The sequence below is a fragment of the Camelus bactrianus genome, chromosome 19 (assembly GCF_048773025.1).
Source record: "Camelus bactrianus isolate YW-2024 breed Bactrian camel chromosome 19, ASM4877302v1, whole genome shotgun sequence".
Lineage (NCBI taxonomy): Eukaryota > Metazoa > Chordata > Mammalia > Artiodactyla > Camelidae > Camelus > Camelus bactrianus.
Genome location: NC_133557.1, coordinates 23,217,938 through 23,234,950, shown reverse-complemented (window position 1 = coordinate 23,234,950; position 17,013 = coordinate 23,217,938). Strand labels below are relative to the sequence as shown.

Genomic DNA, 17,013 nt, shown 5'->3' with positions numbered 1-17,013 from the left:
TGCTATGAAATGTCACCGAGAATCACTGACCAGGGTTTCCTACTGGTAAAGCCTTCTTAAAAATCTGTTTTCTTTTTGGCTGTCACAAAACCACAGAGCTGGAAGGGACTTAATAGCAGTCTCATGCAGTCTTGTAACAGTTTCCAAAGGACAGTTTTCAGTTGTTGTAATGGCAGAGAGGTTGGGTGGGACAGTTTTTCTCAGCTGGAATTCCTGTAAACATCATCACTTTACAGGTGATTAAGAGAGGAGCTTAAACATGAACTGATAAAGGCTGATGTACACAAGGACCTTAAGTGGTGCTCAGACAGCAACAGATAAATATAGTAATCGCTGCTGTTTGAATAGCAGGTTGCTGGATCTCCAAATGCTCCCCCACGTATTATGTCATTGACTCCTGAGACAAGACCCACTGACTTCAGCCAGGGACACCAACACTGAGAGAAAAAAATCCTGCAATCAAGCAACATTTGTTAAGCACCTCCTGGTCAGACATGTGCAGAGCTCATGGGAAACACAGATAAATAAGGAGCTCCAGGTCTTGTGTCAGGTTTAAACATATATATATATAGTCCACTGTGGTAAGAGCTGAGACAAAATTATGAAAGATAGTGTTGTACGGAACCAGAGGAAGGCGGCGAAAATCCACCTTTGCATGGAGAAATCACGGAAAGCTTCAGAAAGGATGTGAGGACTGAGCCGGGGCTGGAAGCCAAGAAAGCAAGGAAGTGGAGAGGTGAAGGGAAGAACATTCACGCTGAGGGAACAGTGTATAGAGGCACAGAGGCTAGAAGAGTAGAAGAGCATGGTAAGTGCAGAGAACCAAAACCATGTTGGAGAAAGAGAACTTGGCACGGAGTGGGCTCTGAGCCTTCAATAATTGTCTGGGGTAAGTTAGAGAGATAGAATGAATGGTTCAATTGCAAATATGTTCAACAAAGTCTTGTGTATGTGTTAGGCACTTTTCAAGCACTAGGGATTCAGTGAGTGGAGAACCACAAAAGCCAAGTTCACAGTCAAACTGGTGGGTGGAAGACAAATCAGTGAAGTGAAGTGACAAGCTACCAGGATTGACGCCAGTGTAGTCTACGTTGCCACTGTTGGGTAAAAAGTCATAAGGCAAGAAGGCAAAGTGTTAGCTTCCATTTAGGGATGTTTAGGGCACAGAGAAGTCATTTCCTTTGACTTAATCAGATTTAAAAAACAAAGTGTTAAATAAGATCATCACTGTAAGTCAACTACTGTAATAAGTGGTTTCCATACTCATTTAAATTCTCACATGAACCCCAGGAGGCAGTACTATTATTACTGCATTTTACAGGTGAAAAAGCTGAGGCTCAGAGAGGTTAAGTAACTAGCTGAAAGTCACGCAGCTAGTAAGTGGCAAAAGCAAAGCTGGGGCCCCCAATCTTAAAGACAGTCTGTAACATCAACTGTCCTCTCAAGGCTAAATTCAGCCTCACGTGATACTGGGCATCTCAGGCGCTCTTTTTAAGCCTCGATATTTCCACCTGAAAAATGGGGGATCCAACTATCACCTCCTGCTCAGGAACAGTCTGGAGCTCAGCTAGTGGATCCTCTCGACAAGTGGCAAGTCCGGGAGGCGGGGGTGAGGGGGCATTCAATCTGTTCTTGCAGCTCCGAGCTTTCACCATCCAGCTCCGAATCGGTTCCCATGACAACCTAGCTAGCCGCCATCCTGGGGCCGGCGGCGTGCGTCACTTCCGGCCCGTTCTATTTCCGGGTCCTAGCTCAGGCCGCCACAGCAGCTCTTTAGGCTCCGAAGAGGGATTCCGCAGCTTCTCTGCTCGCTCTTTTGCCTCCCGCTTCTTCCTCCGCCGCCAGCGGACATCAGCTTCTCCCCGACCCAGCGCGCAGCCGCGGCCCGGCCTCCCGTTGGAGCCGCCTCTGAGGTACGTCACTTCCTGGCCGAGTGTTTCCGGGTCGCTGCGGCCCCGGGTTACTGGTCTCGGTCCCCTGCAGCCGGCCGGAGCGGCGGGAGCCTAGCCCGGCCCGGCTCCGGCGGCGGCCGCGGCTTCTTCTTGCTCCCCTTGGCCGAGGCGTCCTCGGTGGCACTGCCGGGGTGAGTCCAGGGCGGCCGCGGGCGGAAACGGCCTCCGGGGCTTCCCCGGGTGGAGGGGGCGCCGGGTTCGGCGAGGCTTGGCCGGCCCGAAAGAGGGGTGGCCTAGCGGCCGGGGCGGGCGACTGGCTGGCCCGCCTTTTCAGCGCCCCGGGGGCCTAGCTTGTCCTCAGGATACCCAGTTTCCCAGGGGCTGCCTCGCAGACTCTTGGGACTGGCCATGGGTAGCTCAGGGCAGCTCAGGAGGAACACCCTCTCTTCGGCAACTAACACAGCAGGACACCCGATTCCACCGTGAGGCAGATGCCGCGCAGTGGTCCCCAGCCTAGGCTCTGGCGGCAGACCGGGGTTTGTACTCACTATGTGACCTTGGACAAGTCGCTTCATCTGAGCTTCAGTTGCCTAATTAGTGAGATGGCGAGTGAACCTACCTGCTCGAAACCATGGTGAGGATGAGATAATGCATGTGAAGCACGGTCTTTGGCATACAACAGGTATCCAATAGACGAAAGCTGCTGTTAATTCATTTACAGACCCGTAGGGAGGGCCCGAGTTTGGGACAGGTGTTTTTCACAACTGATGTGGCCCTCAGGGGCTCTAGGAATTACCAGCTGGGAATAGCAGCCGCCAGCTTCTGTTCCCTGCAGGGAGGAGAACTTGCTTCCTTTAGAGCCCCTCTGAGAGTGGCAGCTGCCACAAGGGAAGCCCAATTTCAGCACCAATGAGGATATTTTCAGAGGTTTGGAAGCTCTCTCAATTTCTGTGTAATCAGGTTGGGGTGTGGGGACCCTCTGGCGTTTCACAGATTGCCTGGGATGTGTCTCAGGGGCCTCGGGTTTGGAATGATTGCAAAGGAGTGGGATGCAGAGGTGGAGGGGTTGAACTGCGCTCTCCTTGCTGCTGTTTGGAGGCTGAGGGAACTCTGAGCCGCCTGAAGCTAGACCAGGAATCTGTAAACCTGTGGACTGGGGCAATGCTGGGCCCAAAATAGCTTCTGCCTGTGCAGGGAGGGGGCGCCTTCAAATGCTGCTTGGGGAATGTTTCTGCTTGAATGGGCCAGCTGAGGTAAAGCCAAGCTTCATGCTTTGCTACCCAGAATCATTTCAGTTTTGTTCCGTGGGGTTTTAAACAAATACAGCTTTTTTTTTTGAGATGTTAAAAATAATAATAATAATTAAAAAGCCATCACTTCCCGGGCTGCAGTATCTCTCTCTTCATTGATTTGCTTTTCAAAGGGGGCCCAGATTGTAGGTGCAGGAAGTGCTGACCAGGCCTGTTGGCTCTAGGCACCCGCCTGACTCTGGAAGGATGTTCAGAGTGCCTTTTTTTTTTTTTTTTTTTTTTTTGTCCGCCAGACTGGCATGTCTTGGCGTTCCAATCCTTGGGTTGCTTGGAGAAATTAACGGCTTCTGTCACTGTGTTGTCTTAGTCTCCTGTAACCATGCTGTTTTTTGCAGAGAGTGTGTTTTTTGTTGTTCTTGCAGAGTGCTAGGAATAAATTGCTAGCTCTATGCTCAGAAGAGACACCAGCTATGGCCGGCTACAATGCAGCCTGTATTCTCAGAAAATGAATTCAGGAGGGATGATGTCAGCTGCTTTACCACTGGCCGGTCTCTGGCCAGCCTCTCTTCTTGGCCCTTGAGCTTACATCATAAAGAGATTTGTGACTCTTCCAGCCCTGTTCAGTGTGAGAAGATGTGAATTTTGCTACTGCGTGAATTTTTGGAACTCAGCTCTGCTCGCCCTGCCATAGGGCATTCTAACTTAGCCCAGCCCTTTCAAGAGCTGTCCAGCAGCAGGACAGCTTTGCCTAAAAGCAGTGCAGCTCAGAGCTTGAGTCAGGGTTTTGGCATCAGGACTAGGTTCAGATCTCAGAGCCTTTTCTTCCTAGCCTTGCAACTTAGGGCGAACGGCTTGGCCTCTCTGAGCCTCAGGTTTTTTCTTCATTAACATTGGGATTGTGGTGTGGATTTCATTGATTGTCGTGGAGCACTTAGAAGAGGGCCTTTATGTGCTAATTCCTCAGTGAATGGTGCTAACGGTAATAGTAAGTGAGCGAGCTAAATGAGAAAAAGCACAGGCTTCAGGGCCGGCCAACCCAAGTTCAAATTCCAGCTCTGATCCTTTCAGGCTCTGTTGGGCAGGTTGTTTAATGGCTGAGTGTTGGTTTGTTTCCTCATAGAATTGTTGCAGTGATTAAACTGGACGAAGCGATGAAAGTGGAAAGCTTGATGCTTACCATATAGGAGGACCTCAGGCATTATTAGTTTTTTTTCTCTCCTTTCCTTAATTATCTGTTCACAGTCATTTTTTTTTTCCACCTATTTCCTCACCTACCTAGGTGGGTTCAAGATTCTTCTTAGGTGGGTTCCCTATCCTTGACTTTAGGACTTTGAATACCAGCTGGGTTATTTGGATCCTTTTCTCTTGTTTATTGTTTGCTAGCCACACACAAGGGTGTGGACTATGGTGTGATTACAGAGCAGCAGATGCTGAGCTTGAGGGTGGCTGACTTTAAAAAAAAAAAAATCAGTCTCTATGGGCTTAAGTCTGACTTCCTTGGAGAAAAATCATAGCAGCGTTTAGGAGGCTTGATGTCCCTCTGTTTAAATTGTTCTCAGATGTACTGAAAAGCAGTCCCTGGGGCCAGAGGCTGGATGGAAGCTTCTTTTAGATAAATAAAAATGGTAAATGCATATGGGCTTTTGTTAGCAAGGACAGCTGTGTCTTCTCTCAGGTTGCAATACAGTTTTATTTTTTAAGAGAACGAACATACTTTGATATCAGGCAATAAGCCCTTTCAACTAGAATTCAGGGTAGAGCTATTTCTTCTCAACTGCTGTCCCCTACCCACCCTACATTTTCCCCACTGCACCCAGTCTAGGGCCTGGCACATGGTAGCTGCTGCGTAAATACTTGTTGAGCTCAGGAATCATGGGAGTGGTGGGAGGAACACAGGTTTCAAGTCATAAGGCCCAATTTTTACTAACCTTGATCTACTTACACCAGGTTGGTTCCTTCTCGCTCCAGCTGTTCTCCCCGAATTCTGGGGAGAGCAAAAGAGAAACTAAAGCATCATGAATGTTCAATGCTTTGCATCATTTGTTTCACCTGTTTTATGAAACACCTACTATGTGCCAGACTCTGCATTAGGCATCATGGTGAACAAAACAGACATGGTCCTTGCCTTTGGGGATTTTACTGGGTACTGGGGGGAGACAAAGAGGAAGCTAGTAAATGAATAAAATTGATAATTTCAAATGGTGATTACCACAGGATAATGGGATAATGAGGGCTGGGGCAGGTGGGATTTACTGAGCCAGGCTTGTCAGGGAGGGCCTCAGAGGGATGACATTTGAGCCGAGGCCTGAATGATGAGAGCCAGCCTTGAGAAGAATCAGAATTACCAGGAGGAACAACATGTGCAAAGGTCCTGAGACAGAAATGAGCTTGGTGCGTTTGAGGAGCAGACAGAAGGGTCCATGTGGGTGGACCTTAGAGGGAAGGGAAAGACTGCCCTGAGGACCACAGAGAGCCTTTGACCTTGGTCAGAAAGTAGAATTTGATCCTAAATGGATTTGTTTGTCTTGTGTGTTCCTCAGGTTTATTTGTTCTATTTGTTCCTTGGGCTTTCTTGGCAGGGCAGTCGGTGGGAGAAGGTGGCCTCTCTGTGTCCCTAATTCTCCTGTGTGTATTACCCTTCTTTCACCCCTTGGTTAAGACCCCCGAGTGTCTCCCAAAAACTATGGAGAAGCCAGAGGAGTGGCTTCTTGAGACTTGGGTGATTTTATTGACTTCTGGATAGTGGCCAGGCACGTAGGCCTTTAGGACTTCCTGAGCTGAACTCATATCTGCTAAAGGACTCTACAGCAGATCCATCCCATCCCACTGCAGCTTCTTTCTCGGTCCCTCACCATCTCCCACAGCCAGCAGGACCCTCCTTCTCTCAGACAGTGGACATTTATGAAGCACCTGCCATGCCCTGGCACTGTGCTTGGATTACCTTACTGAGTCATTCGGTCACAACTGCTTCATGGAGCTTGTGGCCAGGAAAGGCAGGACAGGCGAGTGTGAAAGTGCACATCCAACCCCCAGTCAGAGATATTTGCCTCCACTCTGATCTTACCTCCTTGAGGATGCTTGGCATCTTGGGGAGTATAGCGTCTTCAGACACCAGAAATGTCTGCTCATGTGTATCAAGGGCTTACTTTGAGCTGGCACTCTGAAGAGCTTTCTATACTGACTGCTTGTAATCCTTCCACCAACTATGGACTATAAGTACTATTGTTAACCCCCTTTTTCAGATGAGAAAACTGAGGCCCAGGTTGAGTAATTTGCTCAAGTAACCCATGGAAGCAGATCCAGGGTTCACACCCATGCAGTCCAGCTTCGGAATCTGTAGCCCCCATGCTGTGTTGCCTCCCCTGGCCCTGGCATAGCCCTTGATGAATCCAGATTTGCTCCCAGAGTTGTGGTACCAAGAATATTGTTAGATCTGTACATGTTCTATTAGCAAGTGGCCAAGGAGACAGCAAGCGTTTATAAATCCTGTGTGTCCCAGCTCAGAATGTTCTATCCTCTCCCAACAGGAGCCTGTGAAAAACAAAGGTGAATAAAAGCACTCTCCAGGGGTCAGCAGCTGGAGTGGTCTCTTTAAAATTGCAGAGATGATCATGTCCCTCTCCCCCTTGCTTTGAACTCTTCAGGGGCTTCATGTGGTTCTTTGAGTGAAATGTACAATTCTTTGAGACCTTGGGGTCGAGATCCTTCTTATGCCGGCGGCTTCATCTCCTGTCACCCTCTCCTCTCTCTGCTTCAGCCTCACTAGCCTTCTTTCTGTTCACATGCCAAGTTCCTTCCGGCCTCAGGAAAGCAGGTGGTTAAGGGCATGGACTTTGTAGCCAGCCTGCCTGGTCTCTGATCTCAGCTCTGTTTCTTAATAGTCCTGTAACTTTGGGCAAATTCCTTAACATCTCTATGCCTCAGTGTTCACAACTGTCTCCTGGAGTTGTTTAAGAAGGCAGAATGAGTTAGTACATGTAAGTACCCGGCACATAGTAAGTGCTGCTAGTGTTAGCTCAGGGCCTTCCTCCCTGCCGACGCCTCATCCTTTGGGTCTGACCGTCACTTTCTCAGGGGCTTTTTTAAATCTCTCCCATCCCCACAAAACCAGGTTAGGTGCCTCTAATCATATTTTTCATTTATGAGCTCAACAAAGTCAAGGACCTTATCTGTCCTATTTCCACTCCAACTTTGCATGGTGTATGTAGTCAGTTAACATGTTGAATGAGCAGAAAGGGACCAGGGCTGGTGGTGCCCAGTGTCGATCAGGCCAGTTGTTTTCTGCTTGGCCTCAGCAGCCACAAGCTGGTATGAGGACCACTTCGAGGAATGATGTGTTTCTTGTTCTTCCACTTCCAGAGCATTCCACTGGGCCAGGCAGGTGACATGTCAGTGCTTTTAGCGATGTCCCTGCCTCTAGCCCAGAAGCCATGGAGGAGATAAGGTAGCCCCCGTCCCTGGACCAGATTGGATGGGAAAGCCCAGTTCAATGGATACAAAATATAAGGATGACTTATTTCGGAAGTACGTGCAGTTCCATGAGGGCAAAGTGGACACCACCCCCAGCAAGCAGCAGCCTGGCAGTGATGAGTCCCTGCGGGTGGCAGCCTCGACCCTGCTCAGCCTGCACAAGGTGGATCCCCTTTATCGATTCCGGCTGATCCAGTTCTATGAGGTAGTGGAGCGCTCCCTGAGCTCGCTGAGCTCCTCCAGCCTGCGGGCCCTGCACTGCGCCTTCAGCATGCTCGAAACGGTGGGCGTCAACCTCTTCCTCTACCCGTGGAAGAAGGAATTCAGAAGCATCAAGGTAAGGTTTAGGGACGGGCCCTCCACGTTGGTCTCCCTTCTTGCCCCTTCCAGTCCATCTTGAGAGGGTTTGTGCCAACCTGATCATATCCGTCCTTTGCCTGCAGACCCTCCCAGATTCCCCGCTTCTTTTGAGAGAAAAACCGGAATTACCCCTGTGGCTCCCCACCTGGCCTCTTGGCCTTGTGTCATCTCTTAACTGGGTCCCCAACCCTGAAACTGTGAGGTTGGGAAGGTGGGAACAGCCGCTTCTGAAGGACATTGAAGCCCAGGGCAGAGGGCAGGAATTTACTCCAAGGCGGCTGGGAGTCAGGCAGTGCCAGGATCAGGGTGACATTGGAAAAGAATCCTCCTGGCTGTTGTGGGGGATTGTCTGGGGAGGGGCAAGAGTCAGGCGGGGAGACCATTAGGAGGCTGTGCAGGTGCCCAGGCAAGAGGAGAAAGACAGAGAGGAGGGGGGAAGATGAATTAAAAAGGGTTCTGAATCATTCTGGAGGCAGGGGAGACTCAGGAGTGTTTCCACCAAGTCAGGCTTTTACATCTAACATATTCTTCACACCTTTGTAGAAATGCCAGAAAAGAATATTCTCATTGTTCATGGGGCCTTCCACCTCTCATCCGATCCCCTTTCCCTACCCATGTGTGCCCTGTTCCTCACGGAGCAGAGCTGCTGCCCCCCATATAGAAAGCCAGTGGCTTTGTTCCCTACGCTGAAGGAAGGAGCAATGTGTCGTTTCCCTTGCCCCTGTGCGCTGAGCCGTTGCTAAGCATTACCCTCCGCCTTCCGTAGGGAGATGCTGTCGAGATCATCCCCTTCCCTTCCTGCTCCCTGTGGTCCAGTTCATTCATGATGGACTGCCCTCTGATGTAGGCTTCGTTGTGTGTCTCAGAGAGAAAAACCCACCTCTCTTTTTCTACCCCCCTTCCTTCTAGACCTACACAGGTCCCTTTGTTTATTACGTCAAGTCGACATTGCAGGAAGAGGACATTCGAGCCATCCTGAATTACATGGGCTATGTGCCTGAGCTAGGGGCTGCATACAAGCTCAGAGAGCTGGTGGAAACCCTCCAGGTGAAGATGGTCTCCTTTGAACTCTTTCTGGCCAAGGTAGAGTGTGAGCAGATGCTGGAAATCCACTCCCAAGTCAAGGACAAGGGCTACTCTGAGCTGGACGTGGTGAGCGAGCGCAGGAGCAGTGCAGAGGATGTGCGTGGCTGCTCGGACGCCCTGCGGCGGCGGGCCGAGGGCCGGGAGCACCTGACGGCCTCCATGGCCCGCGTGGTGCTCCAGAAGTCGGCCAGCGAACGGGCAGCCAAGGACTACTACAAGCCCCGAGTGACCAAGCCTTCTAGGTCTGTGGACACCTACGACAGCTACTGGGAGAGCCGGAAGCCGCCCCTGAAGGCCTCACTGAGCCTGCGGAAGGAGCCTGTGGCAGCAGACTTGGGGGATGACCTCAAGGACGAGATCATCCGACCATCTCCCTCGCTCCTGACCATGTCCAGCTCCCCGCACAGCAGCCCAGATGACCTGCCACCCCCCTCTCCCAACAATGGCCTTGGCTTGCTGCGTGGCACGTACTTCTCCACTCAGGATGATGTGGATCTGTACACAGACTCGGAACCAAGGGCCACGTACCGGAGGCAGGACGCCCTGCGGCCAGATGTCTGGGTGGTCAGAAACGACGCCCACCCCCTCTACCACAAGCGCTCGCCCCCCGCCAAAGAGTCCGCCCTCTCCAAGTGCCAAAAGTGCGGTCTGTCCTGCAGCTCCTCCCTCTGCCAGCGCTGCGACAGCCTGCTCGCCTGCTCCCCGGCCTCCAAGCCCAGCGCCTTCCCCAGCAAGGCCTCTGCCCATGATAGCCTGGCCCATGGATCATCTCTGCGGGAGAAGTACACAGGCCAGACTCAGGGCCTCGACCGGCCGCTGCACCTCCACTCGAAATCCAAGCCCTCCAGCACAGTCACCTCCCGCTGTGGCTTCTGTAATCGTCCAGGTGCCACCAACACCTGCACCCAGTGTTCTAAAGTCTCCTGCGACACCTGCCTCAGCGCCTACCATTATGACCCCTGCTGCAAAAAGAGTGAACTGCACAAGTTCATGCCCAACAACCAGCTGAACTACAAGTCCACCCAGTTCTCCCATCTCGTGTACAGATAGACTCGACCTCGCACCTCCCTGCTACAAGGGCTACACCACTAAGCTTTCTGGTTTCACGGGGAAGACGTGTTAATGCATTGATCTCAGAAGCAGAGACCTACACTTGACCATGTAGTTGTGGGGAGATCACGGGGCCGACTGTACCACATGGGAGTCCCCTTAGCGACTCAGATGTTTCATATGTTTCATCTGATAGCTGCTGTGTCGCCTGGCAAGGGAGAGGGTGGCACTTCCGTTCAGATTCATTTTTGCTAATCTCTCCACTGCTTGTTCTGTTTCGTTGTTTTTGTTTTTTAAGGAAGATTTCTGTCTCTGGGACTCTTGCCCATGACACTCCCATGGCAAAGCCAACTTGGACTGGGAAGGGCCCTCCAGGTCCCCTCCAAATGCCCACCTGGAGCGGCGAGCTCGAGGCCTGTTGGCTTGTGAAATGAGCCCTCCTGCCACACTGGGCCTCGTCCACTGGCTCATCCCTCAGCCACCCCTTCCCTAACACGAGGATCCCCGCTTGCACCCCCTGCCTGACTTCTCTGCTCTCTAGATGTCAAAGGTCAACTGAATCCAGGATTTGTTTAATGTCATCCTGTTGCCACCACAGCTCAGTTCAGCCGTGAGGTTTGCGAACTTTGCTCCAGCGCTTTGAAGTGTGGACCTTCTACAGTGGGACTGACATCCCCCATTTCTGTTGTTTGCACATGCCCCTCTTACTGTACTGTAAATAGATATATTTGAGATTTATTTTTAAATAAATATTCGACTTGCCGTGTGTTTCAAAGTGGTTAAAACATTAATGATGTAGCTATTTATAAAATGCCCTGGGTTCTTTAGTCTTCCAAGGGAGGGGCTCATGCCCTTCCCTGTCGTATCCTCCACTCACCACAGCCCGAGGGTAGAGCGGAGGGTGTGGGGGCAGAGGAGGAACCGAGAGATGTCCCTGAGTTGGTGGAGAGCCACTGTCTTCCCTACAATAAATCTCTAAACACCTACCTCCAGTGCGCACTTAGGGGGTTAGTCTGGGCCGAGAGCTCCGTGCACCTGCAGACTGTGACAACCTACTGGCCATTCAGGAACCTCACCCTGTGGATCTGCAGCCTTGTCTTTGCCACTTGCTGAGCATGAACCTTGCACTCCAGACTTCTTGAGTCTCGTTTCAGAAGGAAAATCATTTGGGATTCCCACCACCCCTCCATCTCAGTCATCGTCTCTTCACCGGTTTCCAGGACTCCTCTGCAACATTTGCAACCTTTTTGCACTAAAAGTGGGCAGTAGCCGTCGTGTGCCCATCAGACACATGTCTCTGGATATTCTCAGCCGAGCCTCAGCGCTTCCAAACCTGAAGGCCCCTTAAACTCCTCCTGTGAATTACCTGCCCCGGATTTTCCTTTTGGGGGTGCAGAGCGGAGCTGGGGCAAGAATTTGAAAATAAAATCGCTTCCTTGTGAACTAATAATATATTTTAGCCATAAGTGTTTGTGATGTACAGAATGTTACCGGAATTTACATGCAATGGGTTTTCTGGTAGAAGGAGGTATTCAGCTCTTGAGCAAATTTAAATCTGGCTGAATCCTGAGGCCACTGTGAATTTGCTGATGTTCTTCCAACTCAGTTAAGTGATTTTAAGGTTTTCAAAATCTTTGGCTCTTTTTTGAAATATATCTAGTAGATCACATATAGATATTCAATGTATAGATAAAGCTGAATTTCAACCAACTTTATTACTAAGACCAGCCCATTCTGGGGCATTCACCTTTGATGTTCTTCCTTTTCACATTTCAGAAGTGTCAATGCTTGTCCCAGTCCTGAGTTTTCTAGTTTTCCACTTTCAGATCGCTCTAGCACTACACTAACTCTTTTAACCAACCGTGATGCCACGTAACTTACACAGCAGACAAAAGCAGGAGTAACTAATTTGTCCTAGGAGAGAAAGTCCAGTGTGTGTATCATCACGGAAGTACTGTGTTCGTGGACTGGAAAAGGAAATGCTGTGACCATGTTCCTTCTTGGTTTGTATCTTATTGTGTGAGGTTGCTGTGATTGAGATTCTTAAATATATGTTAATTTAAAAATGCAGATGTTTGCATTTGATTTCTACCAAGAATTGAAATGTTGAGAGATGATTTAAAAAATAATAATAAAGTGTCTTCCATTGTTAAGTGAAGTGTTTGGGGTCCTATGTCCCCCCTCCTGCTGCTTTGAAGTTTGGGTTACTTGGGTTCTTGGTTGTTTATGTATTTATTTATTTTTATGCTCAAGCCAAATTTAGTTCCTTAGTGACAGGGCTCACATTTTCTCCATGAAACTGACAAATATTAATAGCCAGCATTTGAGTGCTTATACTGTGAGCCAGGCACTTCATATGCTGAGACTTTACATTCATGATCTCATATAATGGTTTCAACCGTGCTGTAAGATAACATAAATCCTGTTATGATCTCCATCTATAAGATGGGGAAACTGAGGTATACAGAGGTGTTCAGCCATGTTTCCCAGGAGTGGGACTGCCAACCCCAGGAGACATGATTGTTGGTGGTGACTGACAGGCATTAAATAACGAAGGACCTTGTGAAAAAGATTAATTCCATTTAAAATTTTTTCAATTCATTTAAATTCCTCAAGGAGGATCCTGGTTAGTTTAATGCTAGCTTGTCTCTAACAAAGAGAAAGCAGGCATCAGGCTTAGAGCCTTTGGTAAAATCTTAGCTAGGTTTTCAGTTACCTTCTTCTAGAGGAGGCCACACTGCTCTTCCATCTACAGCAACGACAGGAGATTTCTTTAAAAATCAATTTAAGGTTTTCTTAAAAATGGGGGTTCCTTAAATTAATATAACATTGTAAGTCAACCATACTTCAATAAGTAAGAGTTGACTTAAAAGCAAAATACATGGCAAAAATCTTAAGGGTGATACAAGAGCAGCTGTGGTTCGGGACATCCTGTCTTGATGCACTGTCAGGTGTCTGTGCTCTCCGTGCTGACCACTCTGCTGGGTTGGGGGAAGAGGGAAGAGACTGGACAGTGTTCTCCATCTCGTGCACTGGCTAAACAAATATCCAGGCCTTGGGCCAGACGAAGGTCCAGGTGCTGGGTTTGGTTTTAGTGACAGCATAGGAAAGGCACGGCCATCCTGGATGCCAGGGACAGCAGCTTCCTAGAGATGAACACCCAGCCTGGAAGAACAAAGAAAGCCAGACGCTGACTCCTGTATCCAAAGCGGAGCAGAGACTTAGAGCAGATTGCTTAATTTGTATATGTAAATGACAAGCATATTTAAACATTGTCAGGCCCACCAGCTGTACAACATTAGCCTTGCTGCCAGCTCTGAGCACTGATCTGTGGTACCCTACGCACGTGATTACCAAGCTCAGAGGGATGAGAGCTGTGGCAGACACTGCCAGTGGAACTCCGATCTCCGCGCACCCCTTCTCCCTTGCTAATAGCAACCCTGAATATTAGACATGGCCATGCAGAATAAGGACTACCTTTCCCAGCCTCTCCTGCATCCAGGCATGGTCATGTTGGCTACGTCTGCTCCTTGGGATAGAAAAGTGCTATATGTGTCTTCTAAGACATGTCCTTCAAAGAAAGGAGCTTGTCCTTCCTACCCTGGCTGTGCTGGCTGGAATGGAGAAGCCATGTGAGACCCGAGGAGGCCAAATGAAGATGAGGGTGGGGCAGTGGCTGGAAAGGGCTGCCTCACCTACATTCAGTTTTATATGAGAGAAATAAACTATCATCTTGCTTAAACCACATTTTTTCCATTTTCTCAGTTTAGAAAACTTTTTATTTACAAAAGAAACGAGACAGTATAATGACCCCTTTGTGTACACGGAACCCAGCTTCAGCAGTTCCACAGTTAACTTCTGGCCAAACTGATTTTTTTCTCTACTTGTCCATCCACTCTCCCCACTCCTAACTTACTCTGCAGCAAATTCCAGACATCTGTTTCATTTGTGGATATTTCGGTATGTCTATCTTGTAAGACAAGGACTTTCAAAACGATATCACATCTACATTTTTATAGCAATTCCTTAATAGCAACAAATATCCAGTCAATGTTCCCACATCCAGCTGTCTTATAAATCCATAGTTTTAAAACTGTTTGTTTGCATCAGGGCCCAAATAAGGCCTCCACATTGCATTTGGCAGATAGATCTTTAAATCACCTTTACCCTAAAGGCTGTGTCTATAGAGTACAGGGGCCCTGTTTTTCTTTTTCTCTTTTTTCCCCCTTGAACTGTGTTTGTTGAAGACGTCAGACTGTTCGTCCTTTAGAGTTTGCCGGAGTCTGTTTTGCTGATTGCAGTCCTTGCTGTTGTTTAACCTGTTCCTCTGTTCTCTCAACCTCCTGAAAATTGGTAGTTGGTTCTTTTTTTTCCCCAATTCCTTACTGTTTATTTACACATTTTGTACAAAAGTCAAAAAATAAACCTTTCTTATGGGTATGAGTCAGGGCCGCAGTTCCATAAATAAGGGGTGAGAGGAAATAAGTTAAGGCAGGGCTGGGGCTTGGTGCATAAATAAGGTCCGGGCCCAGGCGGGGTGAGGGTCCAGGTTCTCAGGTGGGCAGGTCTCCACTGGCAACACTTCTCAGGTCCCTTACAAGGAGGCGGAAGAGGTTGAACGTGACTGAGGCCTCAAGGCAGCCTTGGGACTCCTTCCTTGTGGCCTCCTGCAGCCGGTGCAGCCAGTGGTGGAGGCGGCCCGAGGGCCTGGGTCCTGCTGTGGGCTGAGCTGGGACACAAGCCTGGAGCTTGGAGTGGATGTGGCGCAGCGTGCGAAGCGGCTGGTCCAGGACGACCCCCAGGGACGAGTCCGCCGCAGCCCCCAGGACCCTCAGCGTCAGGTCTAGCTCAGCCTCCAAGGCCACAGGACGCTCCCACACCTGCAGCTGCGTCAGGTCCCTGGTCCTGGGGAAGAGGCGCGAGCTGCAGCTCCAGTTCTTCAGCAAGAGCGACTCTTCCAAGGCATCCTTGGCTTTCTTGAAGCCCTCCAGCTCCCGTGGCGACAGAGGTTGGAACCAGCCCATGTGGCAGCCCTTCTCAGTCATGGTGGGCTTGGAAGTGGGGACAGGGCCTGCTCTGGCCAAGGCCAGCATCGCGGTCACCAATACCAGGACCCAAGCTGCAGCCATGGCTAAATCCCAACTGCTTCTCTGGCTCCATGGCTCTGCTTTTAGCTGGGCTCACTGGGCAATCCCAGCTGATGTGTGTAAAGTGAAAAGGCAAATGGAAATAGAAATTTCCACCTCACCGTCAAAGGCTGAGTGGGCGGGGTCAGTCGCTGAACCAGGTGAGCCTGGACCTGTGCCAGGAAGGAAAAAGAAACTGAAATCCAGCCACAGGAGAGAACTTTCTTTCCGAGAAGTCCCCTGTGCCTGGAGAATCTCCAGTTGAGGACCCCTGGGGGCAGCCTTCCGCTCGCTGACTCTGGGGAGCCCCTGATTGAGGCCGAGGCAGGTGGCGGGATGGGACACTCGCCGATGAACTCTCACAGTGGGGCCGGGACCTGAGGGGTGTGGGGAGCTGCCTGAGTGGCAGAGAAGGGGCATCCCTTGAACATGAAGTTTTAAAATTTGCTGTGGTCCCCTTTTCTACTTTTTGTTACCTGTGCTTTTGCTATTATATCCAAGAAATTATTGCCAAGTTCAGTGTCATAAGACTTTTCTCTCTGTTTTGTTCTAGGAGTTTTATAGTTTTAGGTCTTCCATTTGGACCTTTAATCCATTGTAAGTTTTGTATATGGTGTAGAGTGAGGGTCTAACTTCATTCTTTTGCATTTGGATATCCAGTTTTCTCAGTACCATTTGTAGAGACTGTCCTTTCCCCACTGGGTGGCCTTGGCATCTTTGTTGATCACTTGACCATATACATGAGGGTTTATTTCTGGTCTCTCTATTCTATTCCATTGGCTTATATGTCTATCCTTATGCCAGTACCACACTATTTTGATTACTGTAGCTTTGTATGTAACGGTGTTTCGAAATCACATTAAGTGTGAGGTCTCTGACATTCTTCTGTTTCCAAGATTGTTTTGGTTATTCAGGGTCCCTTCAGATCCCATATAAATTTTAGGATTGTTTTTCTTTTGTGCAAAAATGCTGTTGGGATTTTGATGGGGATTACATTGAATCAGTAGATTGCTTTGGGTAGTATGGACATTTTACCAATGTTAAATCTTCCAACTCATGAACACAGTATGTCCTTCCATTAATTTGTGCCTTCTGGAATCTCTTTCAGCAGTGCTTTGTAGTTTTTAGTGTACAAGTCTTTCACCTCCTTAGTTAAGTTTACTCCTAAATATTTTATTCTTTTTGATGCTATTGTAAGTGGAATTGTTTTTGTAATTTCCTATTCAGGTTGTTCATTGTTCATGTATAGAAATGCAGCTGATTTTTGTGTGTTGATTTTATATCCTACAGCTTGGCTGAACTCATTTATTAGTTCTGACAGGTGTGTGTGTGTGTGTGTGTGTGTGTGTGTGTGTGTGTGTGTGTGTGTGTGTGAGATCTTTAGGGTTTTCTGCATATACGATCATTTCATCTGAAAACAGATAAAATTTTACTTCTTTCTTTCCAATTTGGATGCCTTTTATTTATGTATTTTTTTTTCTTGCCTAATTGTTTAGTAGGACTTCAGTACCATGTTTAACAGAAGGGGCAGCAGTGGGCATCCTTGCCTTGTTCCTGATCTAAGAGGAAAAGCTCTCAGTCTTTCACCACTGAGTATGATGTTAGCTGTGGCGCATATATTTTCATATGTGGTCTGTATTATGTTGAGATAGTTTCCTTCTATTCTTAGTTTGAGTGTTTTTATCATGAAAGTGTGTTGAATTTTGTCAGATGCTTTTTCTGCATTAGTGGAGATGATCATTTAGTTTTTGTCCTTCGTTCTGTTAATGTGGTGTATCA

General features: G+C 48.7%; 2 protein-coding genes across 4 annotated transcripts; one reads left to right on the top strand and one right to left on the bottom strand.

The window, feature by feature from the left end:
* Nucleotides 1-1,247: 1,247 nt before the first annotated feature.
* On the top strand, nt 1,248-12,261 carry SPATA2 (spermatogenesis associated 2). 3 transcript variants are annotated; one of them, XM_045519302.2, is made up of 3 exons: nt 1,248-1,913; nt 7,502-7,949; nt 8,882-12,261. In XM_045519302.2, the coding sequence occupies exons 2-3, from the start codon at nt 7,614-7,616 to the stop codon at nt 10,106-10,108; spliced, it is 1,563 nt and encodes a 520-aa protein (XP_045375258.1). In that variant the 5' UTR covers nt 1,248-1,913; nt 7,502-7,613; the 3' UTR covers nt 10,109-12,261. The 3 variants fall into 3 exon arrangements, with proteins under 3 accessions (XP_045375258.1, XP_074203527.1, XP_010956922.1); XM_074347426.1 differs by lacking the exon at nt 1,248-1,913 and adding an exon at nt 1,940-2,083; XM_010958620.3 differs by lacking the exon at nt 1,248-1,913 and adding an exon at nt 2,109-2,526.
* A 2,400-nt stretch (nt 12,262-14,661) lies between these two features.
* Nucleotides 14,662-15,237, bottom strand: LOC105071859 (interferon lambda-1-like). Its single transcript, XM_010958621.1, has one exon. The coding sequence runs from the start codon at nt 15,235-15,237 to the stop codon at nt 14,662-14,664; it is 576 nt and encodes a 191-aa protein (XP_010956923.1).
* Nucleotides 15,238-17,013: the final 1,776 nt, after the last annotated feature.

Excerpts from the sequence above, each read along its gene's own strand:
- LOC105071859 (XM_010958621.1), bottom strand. The coding sequence starts at position 15,237 with ATGGCTGCAGCTTGGGTCCTGGTATTGGTGACCGCGATGCTGGCCTTG.
- SPATA2 (XM_045519302.2), top strand. The coding sequence starts at position 7,614 with ATGGGAAAGCCCAGTTCAATGGATACAAAATATAAGGATGACTTATTT. Across the intron at positions 7,950-8,881 it reads AGGAATTCAGAAGCATCAAG|ACCTACACAGGTCCCTTTGT; the intron begins GTAAGGTTTAGG and ends CCTTCCTTCTAG.